General features: G+C 44.9%; 1 protein-coding gene across 5 annotated transcripts in view; it reads right to left on the reverse strand.

The window, feature by feature from the left end:
- Positions 1-23816, reverse strand: part of LOC122799579 (clathrin heavy chain 1-like) — a 1937764-nt gene that overhangs the window by 1620324 nt on the left and 293624 nt on the right. For all 5 annotated transcript variants that reach the window (XM_044068726.1, XM_044068727.1, XM_044068725.1 and 2 more), the window contains one exon: positions 8277-8438. In XM_044068726.1, coding sequence (XP_043924661.1) covers positions 8277-8438 — 162 coding nt within the window. The remainder of the gene's footprint in view (positions 1-8276; positions 8439-23816) is intronic.

Raw genomic sequence — 23816 nt, forward strand, 5'->3', positions numbered from 1 at the left:
TTTTTGGTGGCTGCTGCAGCCACCATGGCATCAATAGGGACTCCCCTTGGTCAAAGGACTTATCTAATGGGGCAGAAATGAACTTGTTAGGCCTCCTAGGGACCGGTTCCATAGATTCAGGTGACTCCCACGCCCTACGAGACCAGGCCCATAAGCTCATTAAAGGGCAGACACCCCCAAGAGATGGAAGGTTGAGAACCGAAAGCCTTCAGGAGAACTGACTCGTCCTCAGTAGGGTTTTTGGAACGCCAATCATCTCTCTGCGTAAGGATCTTAAGTATCTCTGCAAAGGAGATATCCTCAGAGGGGGATCGGGGGAACCTTTCTGACTCATCTAAGTTAATGTCAGATGTCAAAGACTCCTGTGGGAAATCCACGTGCCTCCTCTTGCACACACTCTTTCTGGGAACCTCCTCAGCGGAAATATCTGGGGATGTCTCAGAAGAGCAGGGAGCGCCCAGTGGGGCTACCTGAGGCTCAGGGTCTTTACGCTTGGAGCCAATGGAAATAGAAGCAGACACAGGTGCCTTAGGGGAAAATGAGACCAATCCTGACGTTGAGGAAGTCTTGGGAGACAATACTTGCCTCATAGCTTCAGAGGCATCACGGCTCCGAGCCCGAAGTAGGAGCCGAGCTCATCCAAGCCGAAGCCCCGAGTGGATGAGTCGGCACCAAGTGTGCGACTACCCTCCCCGGACCAGACAGGAGAATGTCGGCTCTTACAGTTCCCGGTCGGCACCGAAGACGTCCGAGCAGATGGAACAGACAACACTGGAACAGGTGTCAGCTCCATGGGCTCTTCGATCATCAGGTCAGCCTCCTTCAGCTCCGAAAACCTAGTACGACTTGGAGGAGCAGCAGTCAATTCCGGGGCAATGGTCTTCGGTTCCAACGCTAGGGTCAGAGCTGATCGCAATTTAGCTGGGCCTGGTGCCCTTAACAGCTTCTGTACCAGTCGGTCCATGTCCAGATCAGAAAAACTAACAGAGGACCTAAACAAATGCACCGACGGGTACATATTGGAGAATAAGACTATAGCAACTCGGATACCGGCTCCAGAACAGTGGACTGGATCCAAGAAGGGACACTCTGCTCTGAGAACTGTGGAGCCGATGACCCAGCATCCTCACTCTTCTTAGATTTTTTTTTGTGGCTTTTGAGTCTCCTGAGGATTGGTAAGAAGAAGAAGACTTACTGGCCCCATCCTGGTCACTCAACGGCTCGAAAAAAGGGTGTTTTAGTAAACCCCTGTCCACTAATTTCCTCTTCCTTTCTAATGTAACCCTGGAAGAAAAGGAGTGACATATGCTGCATGACTCTTGCAAGTGAAGAACTCCTTGACAGTATACACATTGCACGGGAGTATCAGTAATGGACATCTTTTATCCACAGTCTGGGCATTTTTTGAACCCAGACTTTGGATGCTTTTGTTTTTCTTCAGACATGTCCAATAACCAAAACCACTATCCACAATAACCAAGCCAAAAGCTAGCTAGTAGTGATAGGAACACAACCACCAATAAACACAACCAATGGCCCAAAAGAAAAGGGGGCCAACATTAGCTAAATAGTATTAAGCACTCAAACAAATACTAAAACTCTAATCTAACTACCAATGCACACTACTACCAGAAGTAGGCCAACACAAGGCCACAATGAAAAACGTATCAAATATAGAATTAATAGGGAAGGGGGCTATAAAAACTATCCTAACAAGTTAACTATAACTATATATTTTTCTAACAGAAGAGAAGACAGAAAACTTTCGATTTCTTTTGAAAAATCCATGAAGATTTAGGCTCGAGCAAGCTGGAACCACAGAGATCCATGCCGTGGCAAACTAGATCTGAGGTAATTCCAGCAGTTTATTATGGGATAAGGGGCTTGGTCTCGAGCAACTGGTAAACCTTGAGCTTGCTAACAACCGTTTCGGAGCCGAGGGATCGGCTCCGAACCCATCAGTGAAGAATGAACTGCGAGATTGAACAACTTCACATAGAAGGATTAGTCCTGAGGGAGACCCTGTCAGCTTGAAAAATAATGAAGGGTTCCCACTGCCATATGTGCTTGAGGCTCAGACACTCTTCTCGCTGAAGTGATGGCCAGGGGCAATGCTGTTTTCCAAGAGAGGAATTTTAAGTCTGCTGACGCTGCATGCTGAAATGAGGGTAGTGTGAGCTTTTCTAGTACAAAGTTAAGGTCCCAAGCAGGGGTGGGTGCTCTCCTTGGTGGCCTTAAGTTGTTTGCCCCTCTCAGGAACTGTTTGATGAGAGGGTGAGAGAATAGGGTGGCTCAGAGTTGTAATGAGCCGAGATGGCAGCGGCATGAATCTTAATGGAGAAGGAAAGGTCTCTGTGGAGTAGATCCGCTAAGTAATCCAGGATTAGAGGTAGGGAGGGCAAAGTTGTGTCCTCTCCTTTAGACTGAATCCAGGAGCAATACATTTTCCACTTATCCAGCATAGGACTTCCTTGTACTGAGCCTTCAGGCTTCAAGAATGACATCTAGCACCTGCTTGCTTAGGCTTGTCACTGGGGGAGAATTCAAGGAATAAGCCAGGCTGCAAGACTTAGGGTTTGCAGTTGCGGATGCAAGATTTGTACCCTCTGCTGAGTGAGCAGGGTCGGGCTCTGGGGTAGGTGTCAGAGTGGTATCGGTGACAGGCTGTGCAGGAGTGGGTACCCAGTGCTGGCGTGGTCAGTCCTGTGCCATCAGAATTGCCCTTGGTCTGTCCCGTATTATCTTGAGCAATATTCTTGAGAAAAGGGGCAGAGGGGGAAATGCACAGATTGAGAGGTTTACCCACTGGAAAGATGGGGCATCCACTTTCCAGGCCCTGTTGTGAGATGTCCTGGTGAAGAATTTGCTGAGCTGGTGATTGCAGGGGGAGGCAAAGAGATCCACCTCTGGGGCCCATTTCTGAATCAGAAGGCTGAAGGTGCTGGGCTCCAATTGCCATTCTTGCGTGTCTAGGAAATTTCTGCTTAAGTCGTCTGCCAGTGAATTTTGTTTGCCTGGCAGGAATTGAGCTTTCAGGTGGACCTGCATGTCCAAGGCCGTGTTCCACAGGGCCATGGCTAGCCTGCAGAGTGGGTTCCCCCCTGCTTGTTGATGTACCACATAAATGTGGTGTTGTCTGTTTTTATTAGCAGGGGTCCTGGTGAGAGAAGGGATCTGAAAAATGTTAAAGCGTGCTGAACAGCTCTCTCTTTTTGGTTGATGTGCAGATTAATTTGACTTGGTCTCCAATGTCCCTGAATGCATCTGTCGTCTAGGTGTGCTCCCCAGGCATAGCCTGATGAATCTGTGGTTAGGGTCTGGGTGGCATGGAGTTGAGTAAAGGGCAGTCTCTTGTTGTGGTTGCATGCTGCTGCCCACCAAAGAAACTCTGTCCTTAGACTATGTATGATATGAATGATAGTTTCCAGGTCCTGATAATGTTGGCACCAAAGACTTTTTAAGTACCACTGAAGTTTCTTTATATGCAGTCTGGCATATGGAATTAGTAGGATACATGAGACCATGAACCCTAGGGCGTGCAGGATTTTCCTTGTGGATAGCTGGGTTCTGGTGGCCATTTGAGTGAAGTAGTCTGTCAGATAGGCTTGTTTTTCTGGAGTAAGGAATGCCATGTGGGATGCTGGGTCCAAGCTTGCCCCCAGGAATATACTCTTGACTGGGGACTAGTTTTGATTTCTTTTCGTTGATGGTGCACCCCAGGGAGGTTAGAAGGTTCTTTACAAATGTCAGGTGCGCAACAGCATTTCCTGTCTGCCTGCCTGAATCAGGCAGTCGTCCAAGTATGGGTAAATTTGAATTTTTCTCTGTCTGCAGTAGACAATGGCTGGAGCCAGACATTTTGTGAATACTCTGGGAGCAGTGGATAAGCAAAAGGAAAGTGCAGAGAACTGATAACGCATAGATCCTGCCCTGAAGCGTAGATATTTCCTGCAAGAGTTCCTGATAGGGATGTGCAGATAGGCTTCTTTTACGTCTAGGGTGGCTAACCAGGCATCTTTGGCCGGCATAGGAAGATGATGATTCAGGGTGCCCACTTTGAATTTTGGTACCACCAGAAAAGTATTTAGAATGGAAAGATCTAGGAATGGGCGCCAAGTGCCCTCTTTTCTGGGTACCAGGAAAAGTCTGGAATAGAACCCTTGACCTATCTGTTCTGTAGGAACAGAGTGAATTGCCCTTATAGACACAGCAGGGATTGAACTTGGTTTTGTGCCTCTGCCAACTGGTTTGGAGGAAGGTCTGGGAACCCTTTTGGGGTTGGCAGTGAGTGGAAGTAAAATTTGTACCTCTGGGATACAATGTTAAGGACCCATAAGTCTTTGGTGATGGAAGTCATTTTTTTGCATGACGGGCAAGTTTTCCTCTAAGTGGAACAAAGCAGTTGGACATAAGTGGGGAATGGAGTTGAGAAGTCACTGTGAATTCTTTCCGTGGGGGGGGGGGGGGGGCTTAGCACTACCTGTTTTTGAAGAGGAGGCACTCCATTGCTTAGATCACTGCATATACTGAGACAGTAGTCTGGGGGGGGGGGGGGTCTGTTTCCCCTGGGTCTAGTTTGATATGGCCTTGAGGGGGCTGGAAAAGACCAATGTTTCGAGGGGCAATGCCTACTGAATCTAGGAAGCTGGACTTGCAAGTCTGACTGTCTGCATAGATTTAGCTTTTTCTTCCATCTTTTTAAGAACCTCTTCTGCTTTGGTGCTAGATTGTCCTTGTTCAAAGAAGCATCTAGTAATTTTGATTTGACATAGTCTGGCAATGTTTGCTCCTTAAGCCAAGCATGCCTTCTCAGTACAGAACCAGTGACTGCTGCCCTGAAAGATGCTTCTAGAGCATCAAAGCCACATTGCAAAGTATGCTTGCTGACTTGGCTTGCAGAATGCATAAGCTCTTGTAATTCTTTATTTTCTGCACAGTCTGTGAAGGTAGCTATTTTTTGCTTAATAAGTTCCATAATATGTTGGTGGCACTTCAGCATGTGAAATTGGCAATTCAAAGCCCTAATGGCGAGAGTTGCAGAGGTGTATACTTTCTTAACCCATCTGTCTAAAGCTCTGGAATCCCTGTCCAAAAGGGTGGGATTCTTAGCTGTAGTTGCTTTTATACCTTTAGGCCCCTGGGAAGATTACCTCTGGGTCAGCAGTAGGATTTTTGAAAAGGAATTTGAGAGAGTCAGGAACTCTGTAGTACCCGTCTGGTTTCATAGGAGTTAGAGGTAAGGTATCAAGAGTAGAACTGGATTCCATAAAGACATAATCCACAACATCCAGGACTGGGGGTATTGCTAAAGGCCTATGTTGTGACAAATCTAGAAATTCTCTTGGGAGTCTCTTTTTGGAATGAGGATAGTCTTGGCATTCCCAGTGGAAATGCTCTCAAAGTATGTAAGGTTTCACCAAAAGAAAAATCCTCTGGAGGAGAAGCAGAGGGAATGGATTCCTCTGCATCTGAATCCTCATAAGCAGATAAAGGCATGTCTTCATAATCAGATACCTCAAGAGTCGGACTCTTGGTCTGTTAAAGCTGCTGGGGGCAGTTGTCTTTCTCTTAGCAGGGGAAGCCTGACTTCCCCTAATCAGCATAATAAGGTCTTCTGCCATTTTAAGCATCTGATGTTGTGGCAAGGAAGCAGGTGCATGAGTTTGGATCGCCGTTTTTTTAGGCGTAGCACGTACTCTTGGCCTTAGAAACTCCGCAGTTTTAGACAAAACTGAAGATGCGAAAGAAGTCGGTTTGTGTCGAATATCGGTAGTGCGAAGAACGTCCTCAGAAGCCGGTGGCTGCTCAGCAGCTCCAGACTCATCCAAGGTAGAGACATCCGCAGGTTCCACAGTCTAAGAAGAGTACCGCGGCATAATGGACTCAGAACGGGTCTTGGTAGAGGGCCTGCGAATCCACTGAAGCGTGCATCAGGGGCTGCGAAAGCACCTCACTGAGTACCGGCAAACTGGCGACTAGCCTAACGGAAGCATCGTCGGCAGTTTTGGACCTGTGCAGTCTGTCGCTATCTTCATCCTTACTTTTTTCGGAAGATCAGTAGTCGGATGTCTTACTGAAGCCATTTTGGAATACAGAGATCGAGAATGAAAGTATTTGGCAACAATAAGGGCCCGACAACAAATAGTTCGGATGTTGAACAAGGCACAAAACCGACAGTGAGGTACGTTGCGGTCTGGGCCTAGACAGATGGTGCAGTAAGAATGGAAATCTCGGTGTGGTATTTGCTTTCCACAGGCAAGACAATTGTTAACTTTTTCTGACATTGGTTAGAGCAAGAAAAAAAGATCCCCAATGGGTACTTAGCTTTAGAAGACTTCAGGATAATTCAATTTGGTAATGAAAACTAAGGTAGTGGACTGGCACGCGTGCAAACTACTTCTGCTTCGGGCTCCTCGGCAAGAAAGACTAGTGTAATGATATTTGTTGCCTGTTTTTATAATCCTGCTGACCTGATGTCATACCTGGAGCGACAGCAACCAACACAGAAATACAAAGTCTCTGGTATTCGGGCCGACTGACTGCTACCTGCAGGCAGATAACCCCCAAGTGTGATGACTGCAACAGTGAAACACGAAGAACATCTAAATTATCACTCTCCACACAAGGCTAATGGAAATGCTGATTAAACAGCTAAAAAGGACATGCATTTCCATCAAGACACCTACTCTTACGAGCTGCTCTAAATATTGGCAGCTTAGGACAACTCTTGAAACAAAAGATGTAATTACAAGTATAGAAACATTCAATTCTGTATCTCTCCATCAAGATGAACTATATAAACAAACATTCATAATACTTATTTTACACCTACTAAAATGGAAACTTACTTTCCAAGTTTGACGGCTCAATGTACAGGACATAGTTCAACTCTCATGGATATGCTGCATATATTTTGATCGACATCCTTGTGTGCAAAGTGTGCATGCCACCAATGCCATCAGGTAAAGAACAGGATTCAACGTGGTAATTCACTGTTTTACACAAACAAGATGGACCACCAGAGAGAAATTCTGGAAATGCTATTAATTTCAATTTTTGTTCTGATGAAATATCTTAAGCTGGCTCACTAATGGATTTTAACATTAATTTTCAAATTGTTTCTACCAAATACTTAAAGGCTTAAAATCAAATATAAAAACTAATTTTATTAATAGGGCACCCACATGGAAACATTAAATTAGAAGACTGGAATGTCAAAAAAAAAAAAAAAAAAAACATGTCGGCATTCCATTCAATGTTCTTATTACATTTAGCATTTTGATGTTAAGTTTGAGAGGCTTAAGTAATTACTGACTGGTAAATTACATCTACAGAATCCTGTCAAATCACTAAGCAATGCTGCACTTCGGCAAACCTTTACCTTGCAGTCTTCCCAAACCTTGCAGTCTTCCCAAGTGTTGCGTATGGCTTAATGTTTAAAACAGTTATACCTGTGTTACCCATTTGCTCTACTGTACTTTATTACTACACAAAGACAAAAACCTTAACAAAAACACAATCAAATGTTCATCAAAAGCCATCAGGGAAGTACTGCTTTGAAGAACCACTAATTTATCACTTAATGAACACTGGAATAATGGTAAAAAATGGTCAGCCTTTTGGCAAACTAACTTCACTTAAAGCCTAAATTTTACATGCTGGGAAAAAATACAATGTCCACTTTTTCATATGTGAATAGTTTATGCCTTCCCACACACAATCAGAGATTTGCTACCAGTACAGCAATTACAACTACTTTTTAAATATCTCTAACAGCAACTGGATCAATGAAGGCAGATCTAGTCATGTTTAAACACACACATGCACAACACACACACACGCACAACACACACACACGCACAACACACACACACGCACAACACACACACACACGCACAACACACACACACACGCACAACACACACACACACACCTGTTTCTTCTGAGTCAAGAGCTTAATGGGAAAGAAGAGGTCCACAGATTTGCAAATCAGGCCATGAACTCCCAGTCACAAACCTACTAACAAATTATTGACCAGGACTTGATACATTGTACTCATTTTCATTATGAGAATGAGAAGACTTTCTGAAAGTAATGTTCTTGAAATGTTTCTGCCACTATACAGCTAAGCATTGCACTGATACAGATTTTATTAATCTGACGTTGTAAATGAAGGCAAAAAATTGAAATGCAAACAGAAAAGTAAACTGTAGAGAGTTTTATATGTAAATTCAGTTTTCCAATTATAAGGAAACGCAATGAAATAGAAACTGCACCTTGCCTCCTGCCTGGGTCCGCACAGCGAAACAAAAGAGTGTTGAAGGTGAAGTATTTCCTTCAACTTTAAATTCTGCAAAAGCTGCGGCATGGCCTTCTATTGGCTGAGATACCTTCCGATCCACAGAATACAGCTGCATTGCACCAACCACACGGTTTTGCTGTTGGAATAAAGGAGGAAAAAAAAAAAAAAGAAAGAAACTTAGCCAGCATCCAAGATAATACTTGACTAATTTTTTTTGAAGAGATAGGCAGTGGTTAGGGATGAATCACAAATGCATCATGCGTACACCACACAACACACAAAGGAGAAATTCTGTGAGTGAAATAAATATGGTCCATTGTAAAACTCCATCTAATCCAGATGAATGAAAATGTGGTTGAGCTAAAGTTTCTTAGGAGCATGAATGCCCAAATCCATCAGTGTCTGCATACATTCATATAAAAAGTACAAATCTGCACATTACTGTAGTGATGCTGCCTATCTGGTGCAATCAGTTACTCATTCCTAAAGTAAAACAAATAATCAACAGAAAACAATGGAGAAAACCAGTCTGCTTCCACTAGATCAAGCAAGCGTCATGCACCAAAGTTTTACAAATCTCATCAGAAGGGAAATATGTATAACGAATTTGCTGGGAAACAGCATCTACCACTGCCAAATTCATCTCCCTAGTGGCGAGACAATAAATGCAAGGGGTGGGAAAGACTAAGGATATAACAGGGAGTAAAATATGTAACCAAAGCAAAAGCTTAACTTGAGAAGCAGTTTTAATTTGGGTACTGAAAACCCAACAGATCACACTGCTGAGGCCCACTTCGTAAGTGCTCCTGAAGCATGGTTCAAATCCTCAAGGGTTAAACTAGTCTATGACCTGCGATAAGAGTTCACCATTTTTTGTTGATCTAATGAAACTTCTATACATAGTCATGCTGTAGGTTAACTCTTAAAAAAAAAAAAAAAAAAAAAACTCTACAATTTCTTTGAAAAATTCTTAGCCTGCACACAGCAGACAATCATCTACCAGTGGTGCCTCACCTCATTCTTGGATTGCAGGTACTCAATGTCGAAGCTCTACTAACAAGCATTCAGACAACCTTACTACCTTCTAAACAACTTCTACCTCTAAAGGCTATGAAATAAATTCTTTACAGCTATCAGTAATGAAAATTCTCTTTCACCTAACCAAACAAAGAATGCTTCCCTTAAAGCATCATTTTATGCCTATGTGCTTTCAAAGTTCCGGTATCCTTTAGTACCAAATTTTTCAGAGTAGTTTAAAAAAAAAAAAAGTAATGCCAAATAGGGAAATTTTTGCAAAAATGTCATCAGCAGAGTATTTGTGTTCAGCTTTAAGTACAAGGTGAAATAATGCTAACAGCCTGCAGAGTAGAAGTTGATAAATTACAGTTCTGTTAAGAACTTAGCATAACTGCAGGCATTCAAGTAAATTCACAGTTGCAGTACCGACTTGTGGGATTCATGCCTGCAGAAGTTCAGAGTCGGGCACAACTTTCAGAGCTCTTCACCTTTGCCCCTATGATGACAGGTGGATACCTTCCCAACTATGACATCTGGCCATCAGTGAGCACAATCTTCTGATCTTTCTTGACCTAACAAAAGGACTCCAGTAGAGGGGTGCCACATGACCCACTCTAGAGAAACTAGCATTTAGGAAGAACATACCCAGAAGACCATCAAAACTGCCCCTCTACGGTGGTACTTGGGAACATGTTAGTTCAAAGAAACTAGTTTCATGTGTGAAAGGACTGAAGTATGTTTGACAAAATTACTTTGTTGACACTGGAGTATGCTCATTAGTTGGCATATATAACTTCGGAGCATGTGGGTATGCTTCCCTCACAGGGGGCATAGACAAGACTTGCTCTCCTGGAAAGAAACAAATGTTTCCTTGGAAGTATAGCTAACTTCACTGAATTGCAGGAATCCATGTTAAACCCTAAGGAAGAGATGTCTCTGACCTGTGGTTAAGACATCTAATCCAGCTACACCTGGAAAACAAAGTGACTGAGGAAGGGAAGTGGTACTGTAGCATCAGATGTACTCTTACAAGTAACTAATGCATAATTACAGCTGCAACTGTACTATGTTCTTCACAACATTTATTGCAGCAGTTCTGAGCCTTGGGAAGGCTCCCAGATATTATGGGCTCTCCAAGGATAGCTTGCACTGGAATGGTGGGGACACTACACTCTGTAGAACAACTTTGGTAAATTCTTCGGTGGCCATAGAAGCATTGTTCAAGTTGCAACATTTTGAAAAGGTGCGTACAGAAGATAAAGATGCTGCTTTTAATAGAAATTGTTTGCCAACTGCTAAAAGAAGAGGTGACAGCTGATGTGGCTCTTGTAAAAAATGATCCAACAAAGCCTGGAAATGTGCCGACATAAAAAGAGAAAACAAAAACACAGTGTGTGCTATCCATTTTGATGTAATCCATTTGCTAGCAGGCATTCACTCCCTGCTCTAAGCAAAATAAATGAAGTGGTCAGGATCCCTAAAATGCCTTACTACCCTACACCCAGATAATTACAGCTGGATGTGTCCGTCTGAGTGCAAGATTCTGTCTTTTTCAGCTATGATAGGAAAAGGAAGGAGGGGGCATGAATAGCTTGAGACAACTCTGTCATCACTTTAGGTATGATGATAATGTTAGCCCTTAGGGTGACTCTCCATGTGAAAGATAAGAAAATGCAGCTTACATAAAAACCTGCAGCTCAAAAATCCTAGTAGTGTTTAGTTCTACCAGCAATGCAGTTTTCCAAGACAGAACTTACAGAAAAACTGAAGCAACTGGCTCAAAAGGGAATTATGATTTCTTTAAAAACACAGTTCAGCATTTCCCCAACCCTTTAGAAAATTCCTTAACTAACAAAATGGGAACACAGCAATAGTTCTTATGGCCAACCAACTGAAACCACTATTTACTTTCAATGAAGCATAGGCCAGGCCGGGCCTAGACATGGCTGTCAGATGGATGAGAACCAGTGACACCTAAGCATAATTTGAGTCCTAGAGAGAAAAAGAAAAGAAATAAAAATTCTCTTTCAATTTAACCGAGAGAGAGAATTTTCTTTCCATTTATCCAAGCCTGTTTTCCCATTCTTCGGTTTTCTAGCTACAATCAAGACATGGAGCACGTTCTCAGAATGTGTACAAATGGAATGAGAACTGATCATCCACACAGTCAGCGATTGACAAACTGGGGTGAAACATGGATCCCTTGCTCTTAAATGAAAATTGCCTCTGCCTTCACTGGAACTAAAAAAGGGGCGAAACAAATACTTAATGTTGCGTCTTCAAGATCCACATCCATTCACTCCAATGTCAGAAATGGATGCACCCAGGCAGCAGTCATCTGGTCATCTACCAAGCTCCCTCCAAGCTAAACCTTCCCCCTTACTTACATAATGCACTATATTTCCCAACCTCTCCAGATCAAGTTTGCCCTGTCTACATCTAGACTTAAGACATATCTATGCCTCCATTACTGGCAGAAATGGTAGGGGAAGGCAGATTGGTCAGAAATGGTAGGGGAAGGCAGATTGGTATGCTGAAGTGGAAGGATGTGGATTGTAAAGATATACCATTATCCAGAGACACCCCAGACTTTGGAATAGACTGTCCAAACATGTCAAGCAGAGCGCTTCTTTGGGATAGCCTAGTACCAACCTATGAACCTATTTTGGTAGCTCCATACCTTTACCATCATCCATGATCTAGTCAGGCAATCCAGAATCAGGACAGAAACCAGAGCTGCTGCTTAAGTGGATTCATAACAGTACCACATAGGACACTGGCTCTGAAGGTAGACATGGACCAAATGCTCATATCCTGCATATTTATCTTGCAAAAGTATGCAGCAAAGCCAATGCTGCAGGAGCACAACTATCAGAGACATTGCAGGAAAAGGCCAAAGAGAAGGACATTGCCCTTGTGGAAGTGGCATTTGGTTTGCATGGCAAAGCTTCGTTATTAGTGTAGCAAAAAGTAATGGCATTCCAAGGTCTATCAATACAGTGACCTCTGACGATATTTAGCCCATGCAAACACAAAACAGACATCAAATTCTGAGCTGTCTGATCAACAAAAGCAGCCTGTAAATGAAAACTATGGAAAGAAAACCAATTAGGTTAAGGTTTAAATCTAGGGTTACTTTAGGCATAAGTTTAGGATTGGTATGTAGGCATCATCTATCCTTATACAGACATGAGGGTCTGCAGCTCAAATTCTTATAACAAAAGTTACTGAAGAAATGGAGATGCAGTTCATAGATCACTCTGGAAGAAGTAACACTTACTAAAAATAAGTTTTTCCAAGCCAAGTATTTAAGATCTGCTCTTGCCTCAGATTCAGACTAGTACAAAAAGTAGATCAAGGAGGAACACATTCTCTGAGGATAGTCTCAGTAAGAAAGAGCCTCTTAAGGGTCTTGCAGACTAAGGGATGCTAGAAAAGTTTAGACCCTGAGGAAAGTCAGACATTGCTGCTAAATGAGCCTTTGCGGCTGAAAAATGTCAAATGTCATGCATATCAGCTAAGGACTAAAGAACTACAGATACTAGTACTTACAGGATTAGCATCCTATTAAGATGACCACAGAGAACCTTACCACTTGCCTTTGTAGACCTTCCCAACAGCATAGTTTTTTTGTCTGCTTTAAGGACGAACACTGCCTAGGGTTGGGTATACTGGCTCCCTGGCAATTGATGGAAAAGGAGAACAAATGCATTCAGTTTCAGAGAATCAAAGTGAGGTCTGCCAAACAGGCATGTTAACAGTCCCCTGAAAGGCCTGAGCAAAAATGGATTTTTTGCTCTTCTGCAACAATTTCATGACCAGCAGAAAAGAGAAATGAGACACAGAGACTACAGCATCCCAAGTACTTCATCTATGAGGAGGAATTGGAGAAAAGGCTGGCTAATCCTATATGGAGAGGTGCCCTGGAGATCTAAAAAAACCTCATCCAGTTGCCCTTCTGCAGACATGCAAGGATCAACTGCAATGTTAATATCTGGAATTTGTTTTTGGTATATCATGGTTTAGGTCATTTAAATAAATGATGGGAGTGAGGTCTTTTTTTTTGGCAACAAACATCTAAACTTTGGACCCTTTTAGGTGTAGTGTGACCTCCTGAATGGCTCTTAAGTATGCAACCACAACTTTGGCCACCACCTTCTGAGAAAGTAGAACTTCAAGAAATAACAGGTAGCAGCCTTGAGGGAGAAAGAAAGGGAATCTGGCAGCATTTGAATAATATCTCCCTTATTCATTTGGCCTGCCACACACCTGAAGATGAAGGGGTAACCGATACCCAGTTGTGTCCAAAGTGGGGCAGTCAGGCAAGCCCTTAGAGATTCTGTGGCTAACACCCAGGGGAGGTGGCTATGGAAAGCCTGGTTCTGCAGACCCTCTTCGGCATCTGGGAGGTTGTCCACTTAAACAGAATCCAAGTTGAGAGTCTGACAGGATTCCTGGACCTGCTCCCATGCTGCATTGCTAGCCTGAAGAGCAAGTCAGCCAACACTAAACCTTGGAATTCACCTTTCCACTACTGATTAGTCACACAGTCCACATCTTACAAGACTAACTCGGCAACTGAAACCCCCAACTGCTAGTATTCTTAAAGGACAAAATCTATTAGCATAAATCAACACTAAACTAGCAAAACAATGGCTGCCAAAAGCCAAACAAATCACAAAAATGATTCATCACCATGCTCCACAAATCTATTCAAACAATTCACAAACATATCAAACCATCTCACGTCTAAACAAATCCATTTTTAGGTAAACAAAAACAATACTTGCACTTAAACTACATAGAAACTTGCACCTGACTCTTCATCTCATCCACCCTCACTTCGGATACATACTATTTTTCTACTACAATCAAATGAAAGCATGAGACCTTGAACCTCTAAATACATCAAATTCCCACTAATGCCCTCATGGACCATATCTAAAACCACAGTTCATACACTATATACTGAAGGACATTAGTATCGGACCCCAAGATGGAAAGAGGGTGACCTCAACAGCTTAGTTATATGCTGCCCTAGACAAACTATCTCACCGAAGAGGGGAATGGCTCAAACAGATGGAAACAGGCAACATGCATCTATTGCTATGGCAAGTACAGAACTTCCATATCTAGTGTTGCCTTTTCTGTCAGGCTTAAACCTGTGGGACAGCTCCAAGCCAAGTATCATCCCAGGATGGCCCTGGAAGAGGAAGCCCTGCAGAGGCCCTTGACCTTGACTGCATGTCCAATTTGTAATGACAAATGTATAGGTACAGGCCCAAATAGCTGCACAAATACCAACAGATGCTCTAGAGAAAAAGGCCGAAGCAGTAATGACATTTCGGTTTCATAGACTGAGACTTTCCTGTCAATTTACTTCCAAAGGAAATGCAATCGAACAGCATTGTCTGACACCAGTTTGCCCAGGCGGGCCTAAAGGAGGAGATAGAGTTGATCCGATTTCCAGAAGGCTTTAGTCCTGACTAGATGGAATCTCAGCTGTCTATGAATGTTAAGACAATGTAGTAAATATTCACCCTCATCAATAAAGTTTTAGAAAAAAATACAGGTACATGGATTAGCTGATTCAAAATCAAAGTAAACTTTGTCGATCAGATATACACATCAGTGCAAGCTGAATGAAATTACGTTGCTTTTTCCTCGTGCAAGACAATTAACAGATTGAATGACAGCAAGACTAATAAACATACAGTAATAAATGTTAAACAAATTACCACAATTGGACAGGAAAACAGACAATATCATATTAGTAGGTAATGCAAAGACTGACTTCACATTGTGATTGCTTAGAATAGTGGAATTCATCAGTTGAAGTGCAATATATTCTGATGTTCATATTGCATATGTATGAAGTGGTGACTCACTCCTGATTATTGCACATTCAGGAAGTAATAGCATAAGAAATCAGGCTAATTGTGCCAATTTTTGAAGTAATGTATCAGAGTGATTACTATAGACCGTACTTTACAGCAAGTGACATACTGATCTGATTCAGAGTCATGCCTGGTGTGACGCCTGTGCCCTGGCACAGGAATCAAGGAGCCTCAATCCTCACCTCTAATACCAGTGAGGGGCGTGCATATAGGGAAAGGATGATAAATGCACACAGTAAAGTACAATTTCCCTTAACAGCACACGGAGATCAGTCGGGGGCTGGTTTCTCCCTTTCTCTCCAGGTCCCCAATCAGACTCCCCTCTGGCACAGCAATAGGGTCCAGATCTCAGCCTAGTGGGCAAACTAAAACCTCCAGCACCCTCTCTGTCCAACCAGTGCTTCATGTTCCTGCCCAAATAGCAGACACACACACTGAGATAAGAATTATATACAACCACACAGACACTCCTGGGGAAGGCCGGCACACTTTTTCCAGCTGTGCCCCTTTTCTGCGCAGTCTAAACAGTAGTACCAGCTGCCACCAACCACTATTTATCAGCTACTCAAAGACTCTTAACAGGGAGTCCAATTATTACTGGGCAATATTATTATCCAAATGGTAAGTGTGATCCAACAGTCAAGACTTGTTTGGAGTGATTTGGTACAGCATCACTATATACATGCAATGTACTCTTACAGCTTAAATTATCTCTACACAAATCAGCCACAGTTGAAAAGTTTAAAAATATTTAATAAAAACACAAAACAAAACTACTTACTACACAGTGCTAGTCAAGAGTTGAGAGACCACAGAGAAATACTTAATACAGTAGAAAAGTTCTGACATCACAGAAAAACAAACTAGTGTAATCTTCATATTTCCTAGCTATATCTATCTAAGAGAAAACACAGTTTTAAAATAAACTTACATAAAGAGCAAGACAGTGCTGGCGATGTGGATGCCCTGAAGACAAAATGCTCTGAGCTCTCTAATTCTCTCTAAATTGATAACACAGAGCTGCTTCACGTGACATCATTCTTCACATTTCTCTGGTGTTCCTAGGTTACACTACATTTACATTCTTTACACCTGGTCAGAAACCAGAGCAATAAAGGACACTTATACATGCAAATTCTATCCATTAATTTAATACAGACCTAGTAGTCATGCCTATACAAAAAGCTGAACATCCAACACACACACACACACACACACACACACACACACACACACACACACACACACACAAACAAATACAAACAAACCCCTTTGTTTTATAACAAAATCGCCCAGGTACTTTTAAAGTACAAGATAAATGCTAAAGGGAAACAAAAGGTCCTTCCAAAATACACCTGCAAATTCTCCACATTTAAACATACCACTTGGTTTATCCGTATAAAAAGAAGTTATGTACTCACCATAACGTTCCACTTGAGTAGGTACTAAATTTGTCTGCAACCTGTGGGTATCGGATCTGACTTCGGATCACAGCCGGCAGCTTTCCAAGCTCCAAGATCCGAGCTCCTAGCTCCTCCCCCTACCCATAATCCCCTGCTACCAACCACATTACCTCAAATTGTTTTTTTTTTTTTTGCCTTACCAACCTGGAAACATATGCAATCAACTGCAAAGGTGATCAGAAAATCCCAAAAGGTTCGGGGGATGGCAGGGGGGGGGGGGGGGGTCGGTTGCAGACAAATGAAGTACCTACTCAGATGGAATGTTATGGTGAGTACATAACTTCTTTATCTGAAGTAGTTACTTCATTTGCTCTGCAACCTGTGGGACAGAGTCCCCAGCTACCTTATAAGAACCTGGGTGGTCCTTACGGAAGGATATTCCGAAGCACCGCGGAGCTAAAAGAAGCCCTACTTCTCGAAATCACATCTAATTTATAATCAGAAATGAGCATTATTAGAAGAGGACCAAGTAGCTGCTGAACATATGTCGTCCACTGGAACCCTAGACCAGAAGGCTGTTGAGGTGGCTACAGATCTTGTAGAATGAGCACGGATATTAACCGGGTCTGGTTTGCCAGACGATATGTACCCCTGAATAATACACTGATGGATCCAATCTGCTACAGTGACTTTGGAAATGGCTTTACCCATGGCTGATTTTGCATACGAGACAAACAACTGGTCCGACTTGCGAAACTCTCTAGTCCTATGTAAGTAGAAACGCAGCTGTCTGTGTACATCCAATTTGTGAAATGTGTATTCTCCCTTGTTCTGGAATGTTGGAAAAAATTATATTTGCTTCTGAAGCAACCTTAGGCAAGAAAGACGGGTTAGTCCTGAGGGACACTATCTTTGTGAAAGGTAAGGTAAGGAGGTTTCATACACAAGGCTTGTAATTCTGAAACCCTTTTGGCCGAAGTAATAGCCACTAAGAAGGCTGTTTTCCATGACAAGAACTTCAATGGAATTGAGGCCGCAGGTTCGAAAGGCGGACTTGTCAAAGCTTGCAAGACTAGAGTGAGATCCCATGGGGGAACCACAGACTTTATCGGTGGATTTAAAAGGAAGATGCCTCGTAAGAAGGTTTTGCACAACTTTGTAGATGCTAAGGAACCTATGCCATCACCCACATGAAAATGGGACATGGCCGCCGATTGCACCTTAACCGTGGAAGCACTTGCTCCCTGTCGAAAGTTCAACGAGAGGAAGTCCTGGATGGTCGGAATAGGGACAGTAAATGGGTCCAAGCCCTTATCTTTGGCCCAAATGGAGAAACGTTTCCATTTACTGTTGTAAAGTTTTCTGGTAGATGGCTTATGAGCCGCAACCAGAATGGCCTTAACGGGAGATGAGACACCGGGAGTTCTAGCCATTAATGGAACTGGATCAGCCAAGCCGCAAGCTTGAGGTTGACCAGGTTCGGTGTTGGGCAATCCGCGGGATGAGAGATCAGTTCTGGACTGGGATCCAGAATCCACGGAGGAGCCACACTGAGACCGCAGAAAGGGGAACCAGATCTGCCGAGGCCAGAATGGGGCTATGAGGATAACTCTGCTCCCCAACCGACAGGCTTTCTGAATGAATTTCATCATGAGTGGAAGGGAGGATAAGCATAAAGGAGCCCGGGAGGCCAAGCATGGACTAGAGCATCTCTGGGGGTTTCCCCTCTGGGGGGAATTATTGCGAAGTACTCACTGTATTTTGTGTTTAAAGGAGAAGCAAAAAGATCGCAGCGAGGCTGACCCCATTTGTGGAAGATCTGCTTCGCGACAGATGGATTAAGAGACCACTCGTAGGGAGTGAGAAGCACCCGACTTAGCTTGTCCGCTAATATGTTGGATCGTCCCGGGATGTGCGTTGCTACCAGAAAACGGTTGGTGGAGATCGCCCATTCCCAAACTCTCATGGCCTCTCGACACAGGGGGTAGGATCTGGCTCCTCCCAGTTTGTTTATATACCAGACTACAGACATGTGTCTGGATCGCAATAGTCCCCAGGGGAAGAAGGTCGTGGAGAGCTTGCAATGCCAAAAGCACCGCCCTCATCTCTAGGACATTGATATGCAATGCGGTCTCTAGGGAAGTCCACATGCCTTGAACGGATCTGCCTGAACAATGCCCGCCCCCCCCACCCGAGACGAGAAGCGTCCGTGGTCAACGTGGCTTCAACCGGGGGGGGGGGGGATCACAAAAGGCCTCCCTTCTCAGAGTTCCCGCGCATGCAACCACCAAAGGAGGGAGTCCCTGCAGACTCTGCTCAGCGGTATCGGCGTGTTCAACAGGTGGAGCAAGAGGGACCATTGGACTTGAAGGGTCCATTGTAATATTCGCATTCGCAAATGGGCATGGAGTGAAAGACCAATCGCTGCTGCCATAGACCCTAGTGCCCTCAGGACTAACTCTGCTGGAGGAGAAGGACTCCGGAGAAGGGCTAACACCTGATAAGACAAGCTGTTCAGTCTGACTGATGTTAGAGTAGATCGAGAGATTCGAGTATCCAACCTGGCCCCTATGAATTCCAGGGCTTGTGTGGGGCACAGGCAGGACTTCTGCAGGTTTACTGAAATGCCTAGATTGTGGGCTAGTGTCGGTGCATAATCTCTTGCTACAGAGAGCTGATGCCTGTTGGTCGCGGTAAGGAGCCAGTCGTCTAGGTACGGGAAGACCTGAATGGCCTGAAGTCTCAGGTGGGCTGCAAGCACCACCATGACTTTGGTGAACACTCTGGGGGCTGAGGTGAGGCTGAATGGAACCAACCTGAATTGATAATGACTGGCTCTGAGCCAGAAGCGGAGAAACCTCCTGGATTGTCTGTCCATCAAGATGTGGTAGTACGCATCCTTGAGGTCTATGGAGCACATCCAGTCATTCTCTCACAGGAGGAGGAGGATAGACTGAAGAGTGACCATGCGGAACTTTTCCTTGGGTATGAACAGGTTCAGAGCGGAAACGTCCAAGATGGGTCTGAGGTCCCCCGTTTTCTTTGGCATGAAAAAGAACCTTGAGTAATAACACAATCCGGAATGATCTGGGGGGACGTGCTGGATGGCTCATTCTTAGCAGCTTCAAAATCTCTGAAGCCGCTGCCTCCCTCTGATCGGGTGGGACATCGGGGAGGCGTCTGGTTTTGGGGGGGAAGATTTAGGAAAGGAATGAAACAACCTCTGGAAATGATACGGAGCACCCATCAATCCGCTGTAAGGGACTCCCAGTTTGACAGGTGTTCTGTCAACCGCCCCCGACTGCCTCCAGAGAGGGACAGTCGGGCAAGCCCTCAGGTCAATGCGTGGGTCTGTCAGAGAAAGGTTCTCTAGACCCGAAATTACGCGGCCCCCCTCTGACTCTGGGCCGGCGTCCACCTTGTCCTCCTCTGCCTCTAGAGGACGAGTGGTCCGCAGCTGGACGGGACTGCTGAGACTTGCGGAACCACAGATTCTTTTGTCCCCTCTGATACCTGGAGAAGGATCTTTGGGGACTAGAGAAGCGGACTCCGACGGCAGACAGCGTCTTCCCGTCCTTTTCGCTTTGGACCAGGGTATCGCGAATGGTATTGCCGAAAAGAGCAGAACAGTCAAAGGGGGCATTGGCGAAGGACAGCTTTAAGGGATCTGCGAAGTCGCAAAGACGGAGCCAGGCGTGACTTCGTAAGACGACCTCTGCTCCGCTGGCTCTAGCGGCTCCTTCCGAAGCATGAGAGAGGAGCCGCATAGACGTATTCGAGATGGATTTCAGAGTGGCCATTCATGTCATAAACACATTCCTGTCTTCAACCGACATGGACTCCGGGGGGGCTAGAGAGTATTCCTTGAACAAGTCACGCTGTAGCCTGATGGTATGTGCCATATAGTTCAGTGCCCTTATGGAAAAGGTCGCTGAAACAAACATCTGCTTCCCAATCCTGTCCAACGCTCAAGATTCTTGATCTATCGGGTGGACCAGAGAACTCTCCTGAGCGAGTTCTTTCTTGGTGGCCGCCGCCACCAACATGGCATCAACAGGGGATCCTTTGGCCAAAGATTGCCGATCTGTGGGGGGGCTCAGAATTTTCTCAGGATGCCTAGGAATTGGCTCCACGGTGACTGGCTCCTTCCATGCCCTGGTGGTAATAAGGTCCACAAGGGGGTTGGCTGGAGGGGACACCCAGGAAGTAGATGGGCCTTACTAAAACGCCTCCAGGAACACGGATTCATCAAGGGAAGGTTTTTGGGCAGACCACCCCCCTCTAATACGCAACATTTCCATGATGACTCCAAAGGAGACATCTACAGGGGGTGACCTTGGGGAACCCTCCCTATCATCCAAGTCCGTGTCGGTCGTAAAGGACTCTGGGGAGTCCAGGTGCCTCCTTTTACACCGACGTTTCCGAGGAACCTCCTCGGTGGGGCTATCCGAAAAGGGCTCGTCCACGGGTTGTTGTTCCTCCACAGAAACTAGCTGGAGGGCTTGGGCAGGCTGTCCCGATGGTCGGATGATGGAAGACAGACCCTCATACAGTGGGGGTACGAGTTGATCCGAAGCCCAAACCGGGGATCTGGAGGATCTCGACAGAACCCTCTCCACTACCTCAAAAGCCGAAGGAGAATCACCCTTGCCAGCCTCTGAGAGCAATCTCCTCGGCTCCGAGGAAGGGATCGGGGTCGGCGCCGAGAGAGAGGTGCGCTCCGAAGCCAACAGCTCCGAAGATGCAACTCCCTCGGATCCGAAGCTCAGCCCTCGGCCATGAGAGCTCGGATCAGACAAGCTAGAGGGCATAATCGGTGTCGAAGAGACCAGAGCTATCGGCGCTGACAAATCCCTGGGTCCAAATGGGCCCGGATCCGATGACTCCGAGATCCGAAAACGAGTCAGAGAAGGAGTGATCGGGGCAAACATGCAGGCCGCACTCCCCCCCCCAGAGGGAGGGAGGCAAGAGCACCCCATCTGCATTTGGGTATGCAAGGACCAACGCATCATCCGATCCATGTACGCTTCGGAGATGCTTTTGGTTGAACTGGAAGAGGTAGTCTAGGCGGGTCGGGAGGGCCTCCTTGATGACCTCGAGGGAGACCGATCTTCCTCCGGCGAGAAGCTAGGCGAACGGAGCCGAGAGGAGAAGGATCCAGAGACCCCCGAAGGAGACTATGCTATTTTTGCTGTCGGAGCCAAGGAGTGAGACTCGGCCTGCCTTTTATGGGATCTATGTCCCACCTTATCCTTGTGCCTCTTCTTAGTTGAGGAGGCACTAGTTTCCCCAGAGCTCAAACCCGAAGAGGGAGGTTGGGTCCTGGGTTGAGCAGAGAGAACAAAGGGCGCCGAGGCCGCTGAGGCAGCCGGAGCCCGAACGGGAGAGGAAGAAGCTGACTCCTGGGGGAGCTTTCCCGCCAGGATCAGCTTGTTTTTCCTATCCCGAAGTGCCCGGGGGTTAAAGGCCGCACAGATCTGGCAGGCCTCAAAGATGAGCTGCCCCCAGGCACAAAACGCACTGAGTGTGGCCATCAGCTGGGGAAAGATTGTGGCCACACTCAGTACATTTAGAAAAAAATGGCCTTAGTCCCTTCCGCCATGTTAAACACTCACACAAAAGTACAGTTTTGTACCTACCATAAATGTAGATGTCCGAGAGGTACGCATCTGCAGTCCTTACAAATGGGTTGTCCTGGCCTCAGGCAGCCCTTGATCAGCAGTTCCAAAGTCTGGGTCTGGCCTCAGCTGATGTCGCACTTCACCAGACGTCATAGCTGCAGTTCAGCGGGTATAAAGGCATCAGCCAACGCCATTTTCCTCAGTGTTTCTTGCCCCAGATGCCAGGTGCCCTCTAGGAAGGCTAAATTTGGATAAATGCAAATGTTTCCAAATAGAGAGCAAATAGAAATAAACATGTATATACATATATACAAACAAATACACCATAATAGATTCCCCCAGCTAGCTACAAGATGGGCAAATACCCTAGGAGTACCACAGAGGGGAAGGAGGGTGGGTAATCCTGACTGCAGATGCAGACCTCTCGGACATCTACATTTATGGTAGGTACAAAACTGTACTATGTCCTTCAAGGATGCATCTGCAGTCCTTACAAATGGGTAGAATACCATAGCCAAACTGGGGAGGAGGCACTAAGGAGGCACTAAGAGTTTATGGTGTAGTTAAGATCCCTTGCAAAACAGCAGTGGCAAAACCTGCTCGGGATCTGGAGTATAAAGGCAGATTATAATGCTTGGCAAATGTATGCACGGACTCCAAGTAGCAGCCTCTAAAATGTCTTTGGTAGCCACTCCTCGTAGAAAGCTGTAGTAGTGGCTGTAGCCCTTGTGGAATGAGGTCTGATGTTTTCTGGAGTTGCCTTTCCATGAAAAGAGTAACAAAATCTAATGCAATTTCCTATCCATTTTGAGATTGTTTGTTTTGAAATTGCTTTTCCTTCCATTCCTGTGGCATATGCTACCAGAAGCTGGTCAGTTTTTCTATAGTTCTTGGTTCTGTCCAGGTAGTAGCGCAATTGTCTGTGTACATCCAAGGTATGCAGCAATCTTTCCCCTGTTCTGTGGGTTGGGGAAGAATGTTGGTAGGTGTATTGCTTGGTTTAAAGATACTCTGGAGACCACTTTTGGCATAAAGGTAGGATTAGTTCTCATGGACACTCTATCCTGATGGAAGATAAGGAAGGGCTGTACTGCCATTAATGCCTGTAATTCAGAAACCCTTCTAGCTGAAGTGATTGCAAGCAGGAATGCAGTCTTCCAACATAAGTACTGTAATTCTGCTGTTGCTGCTGGTTCAAAAGGGGGAGTGTTAACTTTTCTAACACAAAGTTCAAGTCCCATGTAGGCAATGGTGGTTTCCTTGGCGGTTTCACATTTTTAATTCCTCTGAGAAACTGTCTGAGTAGAGGTGGAGAAAAGACTGGAGGATCCATGTTGTATTCTGCTGAAATTGCTGATGCATGAATCTTAATGGAGGAGTAAGACAGACCATTGTGGAAAAGCTCTGCTAAATATTCCAGGATGTTAGCTATGTTTGCCAAAGATGCATCTACTCCTTTTGTTGCACTCCAAATGAGATATCTTTTCCATTTTGCTGAATAAGTTTTTCTTGTTGAGGGTCTGCGAGCCTCCAAGATAATGTCTTTAACCCTTTGAGATAAATCTGGGTTATTTTG

This window comes from Protopterus annectens, chromosome 4.part0, assembly GCF_019279795.1.
Source record: "Protopterus annectens isolate FY-2018-M chromosome 4.part0, PAN1.0, whole genome shotgun sequence".
Taxonomy (NCBI): domain Eukaryota; kingdom Metazoa; phylum Chordata; order Ceratodontiformes; family Protopteridae; genus Protopterus; species Protopterus annectens.